The 17,038-nt window shown below is 40.6% G+C and overlaps 1 protein-coding gene across 1 annotated transcript in view; it reads right to left on the bottom strand.

Annotated features, from left to right (window-relative positions):
• Positions 1-16,785, bottom strand: part of FERMT1 (fermitin family member 1) — a 19,014-nt gene extending 2,229 nt beyond the window's left edge. The window contains exons 1-12 of the mRNA XM_009319579.1: positions 16,614-16,785; positions 13,549-13,782; positions 11,881-12,027; positions 11,079-11,292; positions 9,968-10,070; positions 8,271-8,378; positions 7,232-7,363; positions 7,035-7,084; positions 4,301-4,425; positions 2,872-2,978; positions 1,910-2,131; positions 1,101-1,225 (exon numbers count right to left, since the gene is read on the bottom strand). Coding sequence (XP_009317854.1) covers positions 1,101-1,225; positions 1,910-2,131; positions 2,872-2,978; positions 4,301-4,425; positions 7,035-7,084; positions 7,232-7,363; positions 8,271-8,378; positions 9,968-10,070; positions 11,079-11,292; positions 11,881-12,027; positions 13,549-13,782; positions 16,614-16,764 — 1,718 coding nt within the window. The 5' untranslated portion in view covers positions 16,765-16,785. The remainder of the gene's footprint in view (positions 1-1,100; positions 1,226-1,909; positions 2,132-2,871; positions 2,979-4,300; positions 4,426-7,034; positions 7,085-7,231; positions 7,364-8,270; positions 8,379-9,967; positions 10,071-11,078; positions 11,293-11,880; positions 12,028-13,548; positions 13,783-16,613) is intronic.
• Between the last annotated feature and the right edge of the window lie 253 nt (positions 16,786-17,038).

Genomic DNA, 17,038 nt, shown 5'->3' with positions numbered 1-17,038 from the left:
AATTTGTGCCTTACTTAACGCCCGCACTGAGATACCGCCCATCAGTTTGTAGAAATTCACCACGAGGTGTTTTGCTCACGCTACAAAATGCAGTTTAGGTGTTGGGTTTGTTTGTTTGTTTAACAGAATTAGTGCTGACAGATGGGGCAAAACATCTACATCTATGTTAGTAAATTAAATAGCGACAGGGAACATTCCCGGGCACTGAACTCGTGTTCTGTTCGATTGCTAGAAGAGTCCCAGGCAGAATTCTGGCCGCAACCAAGCAGCGCTCTCAAATGACTCCTAGGTATGGCTCAGGAGCTGGAACATCCAGGGACCAACATGATCTGGCAGTTCATGTGAGGCTACTGGGTTTTGGGAAGTCAGAAAGTTTAATAGTACAGATGTGGGCTGTTCTATGCCAGCTGGCCTCTGTGCCAGAGAATGGTTCCCAGCTGGTTCAATTTATACCGCAGATGATTCCTAAGTAGCCCTGGAAGAGGTGTTAAGCACAAATTAAGGAAGGTGCCTCCAAGTACGGTTGTGTCAGTACTGTTCAGTTTTTTGGTAGTTTGTCAAGAGAAAAGAATGCAGGTCAGAACCCTGCCACATTCAAGGTAAATGTCCAGGGAAACTGCTGCGAACACAACAGACCTTTCCTGCGCTGACTGCTCTTCCAGATCAACCTAAAAAAGGGATCGTTTGCTGTTTTCTTAATGAAATGCCAAAGAAATTAGCATTTTATCGTATTCCAATGAGAAAGAGTTGGAGTGAACAAATATATTGCAAACCTGAGAACACCAACAAGACATGCATTTATTTACATTTTAGTGAGTTTATGTCAATAAGGGTTTAATCCTAGTGATACGTTACTTCAGGCAATACACGACAGGTCTGTACGAAGGCAGACATAGTGGAGAGTCTCACTCCAGGAACCGAGCTACTGAGTGCTACTGCTATAGAGAAAAACAGCAGTATGGAAGTTACTAGAATTAAAAAAGGTCTTGTGGGGGAAAAAATAGAGAATGTTTCCAAAACAGGGAGTCAAAGAACTTCCCGCAAATCACTGACCGTGAATGCCTTATGGCAGCTTGACATTGCTGTAACAGTGTGATTACCTTACAATGTAGTAGGATAAGCCAAACTCGGGGAGGGACTGCCATGCTTGAATAAAACGCAGCTTGGCCTCCACTAGGGGCATCTGGCATACATTTTGGTGGGCTTCCAGAATACGAGCAGCCAACTGGGAAACACAGGAAGAGAGAAAGGTTTCACTTGACTGGAGAACAAAAATACCCTTGCTTTCACTAAATCAAACATCATTAGCTCTGATGCCATGTTCAGACACTTAGTCATCACCGTTCATGCAGAGGTACTGCAGAGAGCACTTGGGGACAGATCCTGAGCTACAAGGGCAGAAGAATGCAGGAAGGTCTCAGTGTCTGGGTTTGTGCTGCGCTGGGTCTAGCTCCAGCATACTGCTCTGGAGACTGTCCCCCGAGGGTGGGTAGGCTGAACTCTTCTGCAGCAAAAGCAGTGGACAAGGAATTAGGTGGAGAGGAAGGAGAGGCACCCAGGCGAGGACAGGAAGACACTGTTATTTAAGATGTAGACGGTAACTTCCTGTCCTTAAAAACCTTCCTTTCTTACTCTGAAGAGACTTTCAGGGACAGCGTTATCAGGAGGAGAACACGATGAGTGACTTAGGAGGCTGTGGGGATGTAGGAGGAGTACTTGGAAGAAGTGCCGAGAGACCTGTCCGTGTGTTCATTTTAAAGAAAAGGCCTCTTGCTAAATATCAAAGGGACAAATGAGTATTGCAAGATGATCCTACTGTACGGTTTCTAAATGCTGCTTCGATCCAGCTTCACCCCTAAGCAATCACTGGAACCACCCATCCCCAACCATCAAGCCATGCTCAGGATACCTGCTTGGACTTGTATTTTTTGGTATAACGTAGTGAGACGAAGCATTCTGGTTTCATATCTATGCTTTCTGGATCAGAGACAGCCTGGGGAGACATGGCCCAGTTCTTCATCTTTAGAAATGAAAGGATCTTGTGGACCTCGGGATGATAAGAGCTATCGGCCATCGTTTTACCTTTTGAGGCTAAAACGCAAGCAGCCATCCACCGAGCATATTGATTCTCCTGCAACAAAGACAATTGTTTGGTATTTTTGGACAAGCCATTTATGAAGACGGCTACTGCTCACGCATCTTTCACTGCGCGATAAAACCACTCTGGAGTTACTCCGCTTAATTTGCGTGGATGTGTAGTAACCATAGTACTATTGTTCTTCCCTGACTGGGCTAGTTCCACCGACAGGACTGCCTTTGCAGAACAGTTAGGTTTTAAATTTTCAAAGAAACCCAGTACTTTGGAATAGATTCTCATGGAAATTTTATTGCATGACTGTTTTCCACCTAATGAACATTTTTACACAATTTGGATTGATACATTTCAATACACGTGAAATAAATTGAAACGGAAAACAAATGCAAGATCCTTATCACACTACTCTCATCTGAATGGGAAGAGTTCTAATTAAGAAAAAAGAAGAGAACAAAACCCCAAACCCCAGTCCTGTGAAAACACTGAAGCAAAACATTGTAATTTCTTTTTACCTTTTTGATAGTATGTTCTTTTTTCTTTCCAGCAGCTTTACTTGGAAACTGATGATAAACATAGAATTACTGTCCTTTTGTCCCCTCAACCATAAAGTATTTGTTAAACCACCACATCATTCTTAAATTTTACTAAACATGTAGAAAATAAACTCTCTGCAGCATCCTTGGTTTTCGATACAAATTCTAGAACAAGACAATGGGTCTTCTAGACAATCTGCCAATAAATCTGGAATACAAACTTTCCCTTGTCTTATTACTCACGTTTTCGCATCTTAAATATACTTCATTCATGCCATCAGCAACAGGAATTAGTAATTTGATTCCAAACTTCTTCGCTGCAACATTTACATCTGGTACAACTTCACATCCTAGATCAGAGAGAATCAGGAAGGAATAGATTTATTTAATTACTACATCACTAACTTTAAGTACTGATTAATACTGAAGAACAGTACTTAATGGTTGATTTTCTTTGAGATCAAAGGCCAAGACTTCCGAAGCTTAGGCCTGTTCTAGCTTTCTGTTCTAGTTCACTGCCTGGTCTGGCTTGCCAGGGTGATGAATGCTCGGAGCTCAAAGAGCATGTTAGTCAATGTGAAAAAGAAAGGATCCAAGTGCTCTCAAAACCTCAGCCTGATCTTAGGAAATGCTCAACACTTAAAATGAAGAGGAGCTGATGAGATAGGCACTTTTGGAAATTTTTGCCTAATTGTCTTGAAAGCCTGGACTATATTTTCAGAAGCTGCTTAGTACTGACAATGGGACGTGGGTGACATCTACAACAGAGCTGGCCAGTTCAGGGATCCGGGAGAACTCTGGGGACCTGGTATTTCATGTTGATGGTGCTATTACAGGCCTTCTGGATTCAGCTGGAGTCGAGGATGCCTACAGTCCCCCTCTGTGTCGAGGGACACCAAGGCTGTGGGCTACTTGGTGAGGTTCTGGTCACCCTGGCTAGTTTTACCATGCATTTATCTGACCTACTGAGGATATGCAGATTGGTATGCAGAGCCATTTGTTCACAGGGGTCAATCTGCTTTCTATTTCAAAGGTTTCTTCTAGGATGAATCCTGGGCATCACTGGTTCCCTGACGCTGAACAAATGATGTCCCTGCAGGAGTAGATGTAGATGGAGGCTATATATGGTGCTGCTGTTTGCCGTGTGTACACCTGGGATTTCTCCTCCAGAAGTACCTAAAGCTGGTTGTAGCTATGGAAATCCCCATTCATGAAACAAGGTCCAGAGAAGGTCTTGGAGCTGTCCCTGCACAGCAGTATATAGGTGCAACCTATGGCATTCTTGTCCGCTGCATCATCCATAAGCCTCTGCTACCAGTGTGCGTTTGCCAAGGACAGAGGTGAGTACTAGCATTTAACATAGAGTAAAAATATTTGGAAATAAAAGTGTCACACAGATCCCATTCTCTGACTCATCTTTAAGTGAATTCGGCAGTACGTGGCATTTTACAAGCCAGGTCCAGATAATCTTGGTTTGGGCTAAGCTATTGAATCCTTTTTGTTTAGGCCTCTTTTGCAGATGCAGTCTGCCTGCTTAGGAGTCTCAGTAACTGAAAAAGTTCCAAGAGTAAATGCTACTGCGCTTGCCGTCCTGAGTCTCGCAGGGATTCCTTGATTTATTCAGTTCACGAATGCAATAGAAAAAGGAAAGAAAGGAAAAGAAAATTCCTACCTTTTAGGTTTAGTTTCTCAATAGGTTCTCCCTGTGCGGATTCCTTGTTTTTAAAATAAGATACTGAAGTGTCTTTAAAGACAAACCAATATGGCTTGATAGCTTTGAGTGACAGCTTCCTGGGCCTAAAAGAAAAAAAGAAATCACATTTGTTTATATTGAAATGTACAAATTGCTAAGTCACTCACAAACATTACTGTGGATCTCAAATTGCTTTGAGGTCATACACATGGCTTCCGTTGGGTTACTCATGCTTGTGTCAATGAGGCGGGTGGCAAACACCTGGAACCGACACCGCACCCAAGTTATCCCGGGTATGGATGTGGTTTTTACCCCAGATTCTAGCTGAATCCCATCTGTGATTTCTCTCGGGTTTTTTTCCTTCTCTTCTATGTGGTTTTTCTTACTTTTTTTTTGGTCTTTCATTCTTAATCAAAGCCCTTCCCTTCTAAGGAAGACTAATTCTGTTTTTTACATGAGCTCAGTAACACTAACGTAACCCACGAGTTTGTTCACACGCACTAGAATTAGCTTCAGTTTTTCATCGCTCCTTATTTAGAAGATTTGCACCATAAAACTAACTTGTATTCATTAAATTGTAAGGGAGTAGAGACCATCTTTTTGGCTTTATCTGAATAGTATCTAACACAACAAAATTCAATTCCTTCAATTATACAGGTTCTGTAGCACTCCAAGAAAAGGTAATAGTTTAAACCATCTTCTTCCACTAGGGCAGTGTTATTCCAGCTCCTCACACATGTATATAGATGGATATAATCCTAATTTTAATTATTTTGCTTAATTTCAATACTTGGCTAATGCAAACTGATTCCTTTCATAGAGTAAATTTAAAAATATCTACTTTGGAATTGAGAATTAACTGATAGATACCAATGGTCAAGCATAATCATTGTGCCCGCCCCACCTCTCTTCAGTAAGAGATAAAAATCATAATTAATTCTACTAAGAATACACTAACAAAGCCACCGGGGCTGGGGGGGAGGGAGAGGAATAAAATCCCAGGTTCAATATGTTTCGGGAGAGAAAACCAGAGGTATTAGCACTATTTTAGTAGAGAAATACTTCACAACTAGCTACAAAAGTCAACAATGAAGTTAAAAAGAAGAAAAAAGAAAAAAAAAAAAAAATTCCACTGTCTATTTAGTACTTCCCTTTAAATCTAAGATGATGGTACAAACAGTATACAGCTAGCTGGAAAACAGAGATTTATTATACCCATTCTTGCCTTCTCCAGAGCCTTTCTAGAAATCCTAGTTTAGAATCCTTTCTAGAAAATGGTGATTTGTATGATTAAATTTAAAAAAATAACTTGGATTTTCAAAACTGCCAAATATTTTGGCTTTTAATTTTCCAATATCGTGACATTCTTCAAAAATAAGGGACTATAATTTTTTTTAGACTGACAAAATTATTTTTCTATCCAAAAAAAGTTGCTGAAAACTTGTTTGAAAGCTTTTTGTTGTTGTTGTTTTTGAAAAAAAAAATTGTAATTCTCCACCATATTGTCACCCACCTGAAAGTAGTATTTACTAGTGTGCTAATGTGGTGCATACTGTGAATAAATGTGAATAAAAGTTCACTATATGAATAGACCCAGCAGTATGACATACAGCTTTGCATTTATGTTTACAATTAAGCAAATAACTATAGTAGCAAAATGCTGTTGTTCTTTTAAAGAAATGTTTTACGCCTTACCTAGTTTCTACAATGTCTTAGGTTTAGTAAGTGATTTATCATGTATATAGGAAATTTTTCATGATGAAAAATAACCGCTGAATGCTTTTAAAAGCAAACTGCTCTACTGCTGGGGAAAAATAAACAATGCATTGTTAGAGGCGAATAACTGACAGAACTTAAAAGGCTTAAATTCCCTTTCATCTTGAGCCACCTTAGTAATTTGAACATCAAATAAAATTTCTTAATTGGGAATTAATAATTAACAATTCTTAACAGTTAACAACAGTTAACAGTTTTCAAGTGCAATTTTCAGTTTGCTGGCTACAAATATGATTTGTCAACGGAATGAATGATAAATACTTGGGCAACAGAAATCTTTATCTTTCTAAAACATGTGGACTGTTTTGCGATAAAAGGCACTACGGACTTGAGGTCACTGCAGGCATTTAAATAACCCATAAATGAAGATATTCTAGTGGGATCAGAGAATTGTACTTTCCTCAGTTTACTTACTTAGGTGAGGTATTACTGATCTGGTTTACCATACTGCTACTTCAACTTGAAACTCATTTTGATATTAGAAACAGACTCCATGCTTGGTTAGAAAGGGGTAATTTGTTTGTTTCTTTTGTTTAAAAAAATACATCAATCCCCAGGGTTGCTTTCAGAAATTCTTCTCAGGGAGAGCTGAAAGTTCTTTCTAGTTTTTCATTGGCAAAACCCAGTAAAATGTGATTGAAAACAAAATTGTAGACTCTCTTGTTTAGAGATGATGATTGATGAGCACTAGGAAATTTAAAGAGCCTGGTCTTTTAATAAGCATAGGTATAGCTACCCCAGCACCCCAAGAGCTGGAAAGATTTGCTGACAGTCTTGCTCAGAAGCAGTAAGAGAAAGATTTGAAGATGATATTAGGTGTATTTGTTGATTTATAACCTTAGGATCTACCGTTAGATTAGAATGAAAAACTCAAGAGATCTCTTGTATGGTTAAGCTTTTTGTTTTGTATGTTTTATTATTAGTTTTAATCACTCACCTAACTAGCCTGAGATTATCAGCAAGTTTCGGGATGTCTGTGATGTCCTCCTATCAGGAATAATTAGGAATAATTTTAGTACAATGCACTTTGTAATCGTCTGTTAACTCTGTTAAAAAAATCAGGAACCAGGTGGGCTCATCGGAGTCAATGCATTTGGCACAGTGAAAGCAATTCTGGGATCTGAAAGGACATACCAGAGCGTTACTTGTGTTTCCACCTTCCAGTGTCACTTCCAGATTAGAAAGTGCAGCTTCTACTTCATCTACTTCTGATTCACAGGTGAAATCTTGTGCCTCTGATGATAATGATAACTTGTTTACATGATACTAAAATAAAACATCGAATATCAAATAGTCAATATATCGGTTAGCAACACGCAATCACAGCATATGGAAAATAGGCCATTTGGTCTTCTGGGTCTCGGACAACTGCGTAAAGTTCTGCAGCACGGAACTATGGCGTGTTTCACAAGGAAACAGGTATGTCCACCGTAATCTCCTGTGCAATTACTGATAACAGTTTCCTATTTTAATTGCCAGTGTTTCTATTCCTTCAGTGTATAATCATCCTGTTCTGTGAGGCCGACTCAACGCTGACATTTCCATCCCTAGTACTGTCAGCTGTAAGTGCCATCCGTACCAGGTGGAAACGTGGCAGCAAGGTTCTGTGGTGTTCCACAGTGGCAGGCCGTGAATTTTTGGGCAGCTCCGTTTACGTTTAAAAGGAAGGAATGTATTAATAATCAACATTTGTGCCTTATTACCTACAGTCAGGGACTAAGTCACGCTAAGTCATGATAAATTTCTACGTACTCCATAGCGTCCCTACCTTCACATTGTGCTATAGCTTTTTTTCGGTCTGTTGTGAACATATGTATTGATGTATTAGAGAAATTTTCAGGGAGAATATGTGAAAGGGTGGTAGCTGGTATGGGAAGCAACACTTCATAGTAATCCCCTTCAGAATAGACTGGTATCAAAGTTACATCCTGGGTACGGTTTGCTTTAGAAAATCTTAGTAAATGGTTCCATAATTGTATGTGTCAGTTTGAATAATGGTGTGCTGCTACTGAATTTAGTTGGTTTAGCTGATGGCTGCTGCTTATTGTTTCTCACTCAAATAGCAGCCCCCCAGTCCAAACAGAGCTATTGGCCTGGGCTCTATCCGAGTCTTGCCCTAGCTTGTGCCTGCCTCTTGAGCAAACAGGTTTTGCAACTTGGATCAAGTACGTGCCTGTAGTGCAGCGAAGATCAGCATTTCTTCCTCTGTGCAGTCAATTTCTTCTAAGAGGATGGCCCAACGGGCTTGTTCATATATTTGGTTTATTCGCACTGCATCATACTGTAGCAAAAAAGAACAACATTGGTCATTAATGACCATCAAGATACAGATTCACGATCAGCTGCAGCTGACCTAACATTGGGCTGAAGCCATAAAGGTTGTTTCCTTCCTCCCCCCACCTCTGCCCTGCTGTGTACGTTCCCATCCTTCTCTTGTACTAGCCGGTGTGATTGTGTGTAGGGTCACAGTGGCTTGCTGATCCAACAGAAAATTAATCAGGAGTCCTTGGCTGAAGCAGAAGGGGAGATTAAGACATCCCCTTTTGTGGTAGTGGGCCTTGGACTGACTTAACCGAAATGTGAAACCACACTATGAGAGTGAAAATACTGTGACGCAGCTGATATGAATGTGACATTCAACAGCTTGCTACTGCCAAAAGACAGAAGCTCTTATTCCTCACTTCCCCTCTTCTGCTCTTGGCTTTTTCGGTTCTGGCTCTATCTTTGCACTGGCTTGACATTTGTCAGATCCTGCTGTGAACTGCTTTAATTCACTACCCATTTTTTGGATAGCGATTGTTTCTTATTATCTACTTGGTTAATAAGCTGAAATGACTCACAGAAATATTCAAGCCCCAGAGCTGGTGAAAGGTAGGTGATGGGAGGGTAAACCTTGGAGCGTGACCTCTCCCAGTAGTGGTGAGCGATTAAGTTGCCTGAAGCTGTTTTGGGTTATTTCATCCTATGGCTCCATGGCTGGCTGGGGCAAAGAAGGGAAATGTTTGGGCTGCTGATGTTGAGACACGTACTTGAATTTTAGTGGGGGTGGCATTTCACCCAAAAACAAGCCACCTGTTTATCTGAGATGCCTGAAATGAAGGAGTTTTACAGAATTTACAGAAAATAACAATGTGAAGGCCACATCCTCTAAAATTCACATTTGAACTCTTGTTGATTTACACTGGCCGATGATCATGCTTTAATTTCACTAAATGTATCACCCGAGCCTTAAAAACACTGGCTTAACACAACCAGCGTTGACTTTTGGTGGAAACAAATGCAAACGAGAGGCAACTTGAGAAAAACATTGAAGTGATTTTTGAAGACTAAGTCTTGTTTTCAAATGAGACTTAGGCATTTTTGCTGAACTTTCCAAAGGTATTTAACAACCCAGTTACATTGAAACAAATTTGATGTAAGCGCCTGAGTGCTTCTGCGGGCTTCAGAATATATATTCAGCCCAGAAAAGCTGAATATTCAGTGAAGGGCAGTGGAACATAAATGTAATTTTTAAGTCCATTTTCAAAAATAGGGCTTACACCTTTACATCGTTTAGGATGCTGTCAGTTTAGTTTTCCCCTTAATTTTTCTTGTTAGAGGAGAGGCAGAAAGTAAACCAGCCCCTCTGGAAGTCTGGATACTGTTTCTGGTGCTCTTCAGATCTCATCTTTATACTTAAGATCTTATTTCAGGTGAGGAATGGTGATTCAGTGTCCAGAGGTGAAAAATGTAGCCTTAGCTGAGGGGAAGAAGTTGAATTTGAGCTCTGAAGGCCTAACAAATCCTAGCTAAAATTCAGTATCCTTGTGCTATAGCTCCTTGACATGAAAGCAGGCAAACAATGAATAGCAATAAAAACAAAGCTCTTACTTTTGGATTCAAATCAAAGAAAGTGTAATATTTAAAGCGTAAAAGAAGTTGATCGTCCTCCAGAATGCCTTGTTCCATAAGTGATCGAGATGAATCTAGCCAGCTGCGGAAGAAAACAACCCACAGATTCATCTGTACAGGAAAAACTATCACACCTGCAGAGCTCCAATGTACTTGTGAAACAAAAGCGGGAACAAATAGCTCTGATTCCTGCAAGTCTGGGGAAAATTCGCGTAACCCGAGAAGGTGGAACGTTCATATGGATTTCCAACTTTCATTGTATAAACACAATACCTACAATCTTCCTATTTTTTTCTCCAGCACTACTCAAAACATCAGAAGGAGATGCCCGAAACTGAGCAGTAACTAGTTGTGGGGTGACCTATGCCAATAAGATTCTTTCTTCTTGATCTCCAGAAATGCGAGGTTCGTTTAAGCCAGGGCGAAAGTGTACCTGTATATTTAGAACTCCCGCTTTTCATTTCAGTATTTGCTGTTTTGTAATTCTAGCTACTTCTGTTCTCCAGTGAAATCCAATGAAAATATCGAAGTCACTGTTAAATGCTCCACAGATCTAAAAATGACAATCCGTATTTTAATGCTAGAGAGACAATCCTCTCAAACACTTGCACCACTAAACCCCCCAGTGCTCTGGATTCTTCTGTGGTGTACAATAAGCAATGTTTGCTTGCGCATAATTCAGTAAGTCACCTATTTGTAATGCATTAGAGCTTTACGGAGTTTATCCACGTTTATTTCCACTGTCCATTTAAAGCCTTTAGAGTTTGCTATCCAAACTGTCCTTTAGCTACGCCCAAAGTGCTAAACTGGATTTGCCTTCATCTAACAACAGAATTTAGTCCAGAGCCTGCACAATTACATCATTCATCACTTTCAAACCAAATTGCCTAACCAAGAATGTTGAATAAGGAAAAAAGATTACAAAGAGTAAGTATTTCTGAAATAAACCCAAGATCAAAGCATGCATTTAAGTATCAATGTAGCCATATATCAGGGGGTTGTTGTCAAATTCTGCTTTACACTTAAGAAGCTGGATTAATGCTACCCTTGTTAAGCCAGCTAACAAAGATCTCAAAGAGCGGCATCTTACCCTGCATTGAGTTTGGCTTTGTCAGCTAAAGTCCGAGGCTGGTACATCTCTGCTAGTGTTTCTGGAGAACAGTTGGGATGACTGAAGGCGAGGATGCTGCAGTTCTGCTCAGTCAAGGGACTGTCGCTGAACCACGTGATTGTAGAAGATGCTGGTGTCCCACTGATGGGATCATAAACGGGTGTCATGGTTTTACTATATAAACCTGGACTTCCTGCAAGTTAAGAGAGTAATGTATTATTCCAGGGAAAACTGCCTTCAGACTTAGGTAGTCCACCACTTTCCATCATAGGAAAAGACTAACCCTTTTCTTTCAAGACAGTCTCCTATCTCTGCTGTTTACAGCAGGCCTTGTCCTTTCACGGGTGAAGTGTGACAGAAGTGCTCTTCCTTGTTCTGTGAGATATCTCAGTTGTGTTGGAGATAGGAAACACATACATTCAAGCCTTTATTTCTCCTTTTCCTTGGAGGTTGCCAAAATTGTTGAATATTTTAAGAGTGGTCTCACATTTTCAAAGAGCAGCAGCACATCCTGTGTGCAGGGCCACAGCTGATCACCCGTTTTCTGGTATAGCCTTTCTCATGTCAGTGGAATGGAAAACATTTGAAAAACAACAGAAAAATATTGATATACTGGAGATTTCAGCAGCTTCTTGAAGCCACTAATTTCAGGCCAACTGTGTCTCTCTGACCACCATCCTACATTAAAGTGGTCTCCCTGGTTTTAATTGTGTAGCAAAGGATTTCTTCCTCTTTTTGACTTTTCAATCAGAAGAACAAAATCATATTGGTTTTTCATTACCTGATAATCCAGAACTCACTGGAGAGTTGCACAGGTTTAAAATATCTTCTGTAACTGGTTCTTTGCTGTTCTTGTCTTTTTTCTTTTTCTTTTTGAGTGCATCTTCTGATTGCTTCAACAAAGAGAGTTCTTCTGACCGTCTAATATCTACAACGGCAATTTGGGAAGTGAAGCAAGATGAAACATTTGAAACTTAGCAGCTTACATCCAAAAAAAGCCCGTGGTTGGTAATAGCATTTGGGGAAGCTCCATGTTGCAATCTGAATTTTATTTCTAGCAGGTTGAAAGCAGTAGCCATGGAAAATCCAGTAACTGAATAACAAGGCCAAAGACTTTGGGCTGCGAGAGTGAGTTTTGACAGGATTTAAGCCTGCTTTTGTAGCAAGCATAACTGCATTTTAGAACACCAGGGAAAAACTCTTTCTCCCTGATGGCTCTGCAATCACCTTTGAGCATAATAACCCCAATGAAATGTCTGACTTATAAATAAGCAAGAACAGAAATGAAACCACTGTATTTGAAGTTCATGCCTTCTATTATTCACTTAAGACTTTTATATTTCACATACAAGATTCTGTCTTGGCTATACACTATTCCCTACTGCACTACTGATTCAGACATGTATTGTCAGTTGCAAACCTGACACTGTTTCTGAAAAACTCTTTTATCCTGGGGTAAGCAAAGACATTTTTTGACAGTATTCACTCATGAGAAAAGTTACAGGGTTCCTCTACTGACTCAGTCTGGAAGAAAAATGTGGGTAGAAATACTTAATTTGGCCAAATGTCAGCTGAACAATTATGGCATCATTTTATCAGAGCTATTAAATGTAATAAAGACATACTATCCCTTTCACAGTCCAGTGCTAGAAGATGAAACTGAAAGCTACATTGTAGTCAATATGAGGTGGTAAATTCCTTCTGAAGATGAATGTGGTGTTGGCCTCAGCTTGGAAGATCTAAATTAAAGAATCCCTAACACTAAGGCATTGTGAAGACTGTTTGCAGACTCGACTTATTCCTGCGGATCACAGGCACACAGGTCAGGCATCCTCCAAAACCTCATCTCTGCTTGGAGGTGCTCCATTACTGGAAAGAGCAGAGACACGGGGACTCAGTGCTGCAACACATTCATGGGCTTGTGTGTGGTAGTTGGGTATGCCCTGACCCGAAGATGTTTGGGCATATAAAAGTTTTGAACGTTTAAAACATGCTCCTTCTGATGTAAATACATATGACCAATAGGCCAAGTTGAATATCATTAATGCTAGTGAAAGTAGGTGATAAATCAGTTGACGTGGTGAAAGCTGGTGTAGGAGATTGGTAAGCTCAAGCTCTTAGTCGATGGCATAGAATAAGCAAGACGGAGTCCCGCTCAAGGAGGACAAGGATCCCTACAAACCCATCAACCATGACTTTGACTATCCAGTACTCCTGCAGCTCATGGGACACATTTCTGATACTGTTTGCATCAGTTATGACCACGACTGAGAACCATTGACATGCACTGGATACTAAAAACCAAAAAATCTGTCTTTTGATCCTGGGTCAGCTCAATCAAATTTCTCCTTGAGGTAAACAGTTTTGTGAGTAAGGAATTCACATCAAAACAAAGTCGCCTAATAAAATGCTCCAACTTAGCTGCCAGAGGGGATTTAGCTTTACTTACTGAGAATTTTGCAGATGTCACTGACAGCTTTGAATACCACAGAAGAGAAGCTGACTTTCAGTCTCACAGTCTTCATGTTTGGCAAGCGAAGCCGCAGCATTTTGTGCTGAGTAGTAAAGAACAGCTTAGCATCTGCCTGCACCCCGCATTTATCGAGTGTCCAGTGGGTTTTCAGAAGCCAACATTTTTTTTGCTCCCACCAAAGGGCATAGTCTGACCAATCTTGTGATATTTCTAGGAAAATACAAAATGGTTATTAATAAACTATGGAGCAAATACACTAAAAAACTTGGTTTGGAAACAGTGCTCTGCAAACAGGAGAAATTATTTACATTGAAGTAGCAACTACAGTTCCTGAGACCTAGACCCCATTTGCTGAATACTTGTGGCAGTCACTGGGAACTAACTTTGTTTTCCCTGAAGAGTTAACCTAGGTGCTGACTGTGGCACTGCCTTAATCTTGCAGATATCCACAGGCAAAGTGCATCTCCTGAATCTGGTGCTATGCATGGTCCAGCGCTGCTTGGATTGTGCTGGGATATGGGCTAATAACAAGGGTACCCACTTTGCAACTTGATAGCGCAAACTAAAAGTCCTCCCACAAAACCTTGTGTGCACCCAGATGGGCACAAGTTCTTCCACATACTCCTGGGAAGCACCGCTGAACAGCTCCTCTCTATAGTGTTAAGAACCAGCAGTGAGTCCCTTGAAGTCTTGGTGACACACAGCTAAGGGCTGTTCTCAGCTCTTCTCTGTGGCTGCACAGTTAGACTAACAAGGATGCTCACCTGAGTGTAGCCCACTTACGACAACTTTACAGTGGCAACGTTCTTTAAATAATCAAGGAAAATAATTATTATTTTGGGAGTAAGCCCTGTGACAATCAGGAAAGAGTTAGCAAGCTCTCTAACAAGTAAGATGACCTTCTCTACCACACAGGATGCAGAAACTTGTAAGGGAGGTAGAATGGGCATGATGCGATATGGTACAGTTAAATCTTTTATTAGTCTGTGCAGGAGGGCAGGCTGGTGTGACTGACCAGGGACTGACAACGGTTGCCTACAAAAACTTCTCGGAGAAGACAGGCCTGCCAAGAGATGACTGTCTTGTTTCACTAATACGGGCTTGCCTGTGTTCTGCTTAAGTAAAAAATGTTTGTGTATTTTGTACTTTGAAAACATACAGCTAAAGTAAGGCTTGCTGAATCAAGAACAGATAGAAGACTTTGTTCACGACTTATATTAAGAGTTTTGGAAGGGAAGAACAGTGGCTTTTACCTGATTACTCTTGAGCAGTAAGCTATCCTGACCTGAAAGGTGTCAAAACCTTGACTAGATCAGCATGAGAAGCACATGCATAAGGAAAGAGATAAAGTATTGCTGCTCTCAGTTCCATGGGGAATTCCAAGATTAGATGACTTCCCAGATGCCAATGATGTGTAGTAGCAGGTAAAGTTTCTGTGTGATCTTGGTCAAGTTGTTTCAGTCTTCTGCGTCATTTCTCATTCCTCACCAGCTCCGCCAGGTAGAGGCTATTCCTCAGCCTGTCTATAGCACAGTAGAGCCCTGTCCTGTTTTGGAGTTTCTTGGGAAAAGATTGTGTCTTGAGAGCTGCTGACACAAATCACTTAGTTACAGATTTGCTTTAAATATTATTTAATATAGAAAGCTTTTCGCACTAGTTGAGTACTAGTTATAAGAATACTGTGAAAAATTAGTCTTCTGACCCAGTGAGAACTCCAGCTACCATTGGTTTGCTGGCTGAACTGTGTGGGTAAGTATGCACAGAAGTTGGTAGAAATGTATCACAGTTATGCGACCTGTTTTAATGCTGGAAAAGGGATTCCCTGATAAAATCACTATCTCCAAGTAGAGCTTTTCCATGACAGAGGGTTTTCGTGTAAAAATGTCCTTCCATTGGATGGGAGCCTTTTGGAAAGGATATCTCACGCATCTCCCCTTTGTTTCCTTCAAACCCCATGTTTGAAAACAAAACCATTCATTTGGCAGTAAGAACTCTGAAATTAAGTTGTCGATTTTTAAATTTCTTGACACTATTTTGCTGAAGGGTTTTGTTATACTTCAGTTTTTCTCTTCTTGTTTGTCTGAAGTCAAGCTATGTGAGAAAGACTAAAGTTTCAAGGAGGTTTCTTTTTACTTTTTTTTTTGTTGTTGCCACAAATCTTGTATTTCTAGAGCAATGCATGGAAATGCAAAGCTCACGGTGTTCCCACTTGGCGAGTCTAATCTAGCAGACAGGTTCCTTTCTGTGTGAAGTTTGTGACTGAAGACTTCTAGATTTAAGAATTCAGGAAAAAGAACAATACTTGAAGAATGAGTTGCATATGAAAACCCTGTGGCATTGATATAATAATCAAATACCATACTATCTTGTCTGTATCTATCATTCTGCTGCCTCAGTGCAGATGATGATTTTGGGAGGCAGCTCCATTTGACGGCTTTGAGTTAAAGAAACCTGGATTCTCTTATTGCCTGTAGCGCTGACTTGCTGTGACTGTACACAGGGTATTTTACCTTTCATCTCCTAACTTTGACTCGGCCAGTCTCTGCTCTTCACAGCCGTTCCCTGCTGGATATAAGCAATGGATAATGTGGCTCAGATTTTGGCTGGAACGCTACTACAGCACAGGAAACAGCAACTTCTGAAATGCCTTTGTAACAACTAATCCCATCCCTCTGACTGCCACAGATGGATAAATAGGGTATCAGCTACCTTTACTGCCCCTCAAACTAGCCACCTATAAAGTCTATCTGGACAGGGAGTTGAATAGTTAGTCTAGTCCAACTGCATTTGTCTAACTGGAAGACAAGAACAAAGTAAAGTTTTGTTTGCACTGTGACAGTATGGGGCTTTAGTCACAGACAGGGAGGGGTTCTGGCCACATAAAAACCCCGAGTCTGCAGCACCTACGTGCTCAGCGTACCGTTACAAAGAAGTGAGTGAGGCAGTGCCACTTCAAAATGCGCAGGAGCCTCTTTTTGTAGAAGGAAAGCTGCATGTATTATTTTAGTAACACTGTGTAAATTAAACAGGTCTTTACTCACTGATTTGTTCTACTAATTTCAGCATCACTCCTCCAATATGAAGGTCCCCTGTGACCCGCAGTAAAAATTCCTTTTGTACCTCTTCATGCTGATGATCAACTGTCACCAAAAGCTCCCAGGAATGAGACCCATATTCACTTGAGGAAATCATTTTGCAAAGGTCTATGTAAGCTCTGCAAAAACAAACCAAACAAACAAAAAGGATATTTTTCCTCCGTTCTCTGAAACAAATGCATCTCCCCACAGTCTCAAAATACCTCCATGCTGCCAAGATTTCGCAGTGGCCTTGGCTGGAACTTCAGATGTGTTATCTTGTTACCTCTGAACTAGACTCTGCTCTTGTGATTACTCTTGCAAGATAGGCATGTGGGATTTTTTGTTTTTATTCTGATTTCCAATCCCCCAACTCAAGTGTCTCCAGCTGG

This window comes from Pygoscelis adeliae, unplaced genomic scaffold (genome assembly GCF_000699105.1).
Source record: "Pygoscelis adeliae isolate BGI_AS28 unplaced genomic scaffold, ASM69910v1 Scaffold122, whole genome shotgun sequence".
NCBI classification, from domain to species: domain Eukaryota; kingdom Metazoa; phylum Chordata; class Aves; order Sphenisciformes; family Spheniscidae; genus Pygoscelis; species Pygoscelis adeliae.
This window is presented reverse-complemented; position numbering and strand designations above follow the sequence as displayed.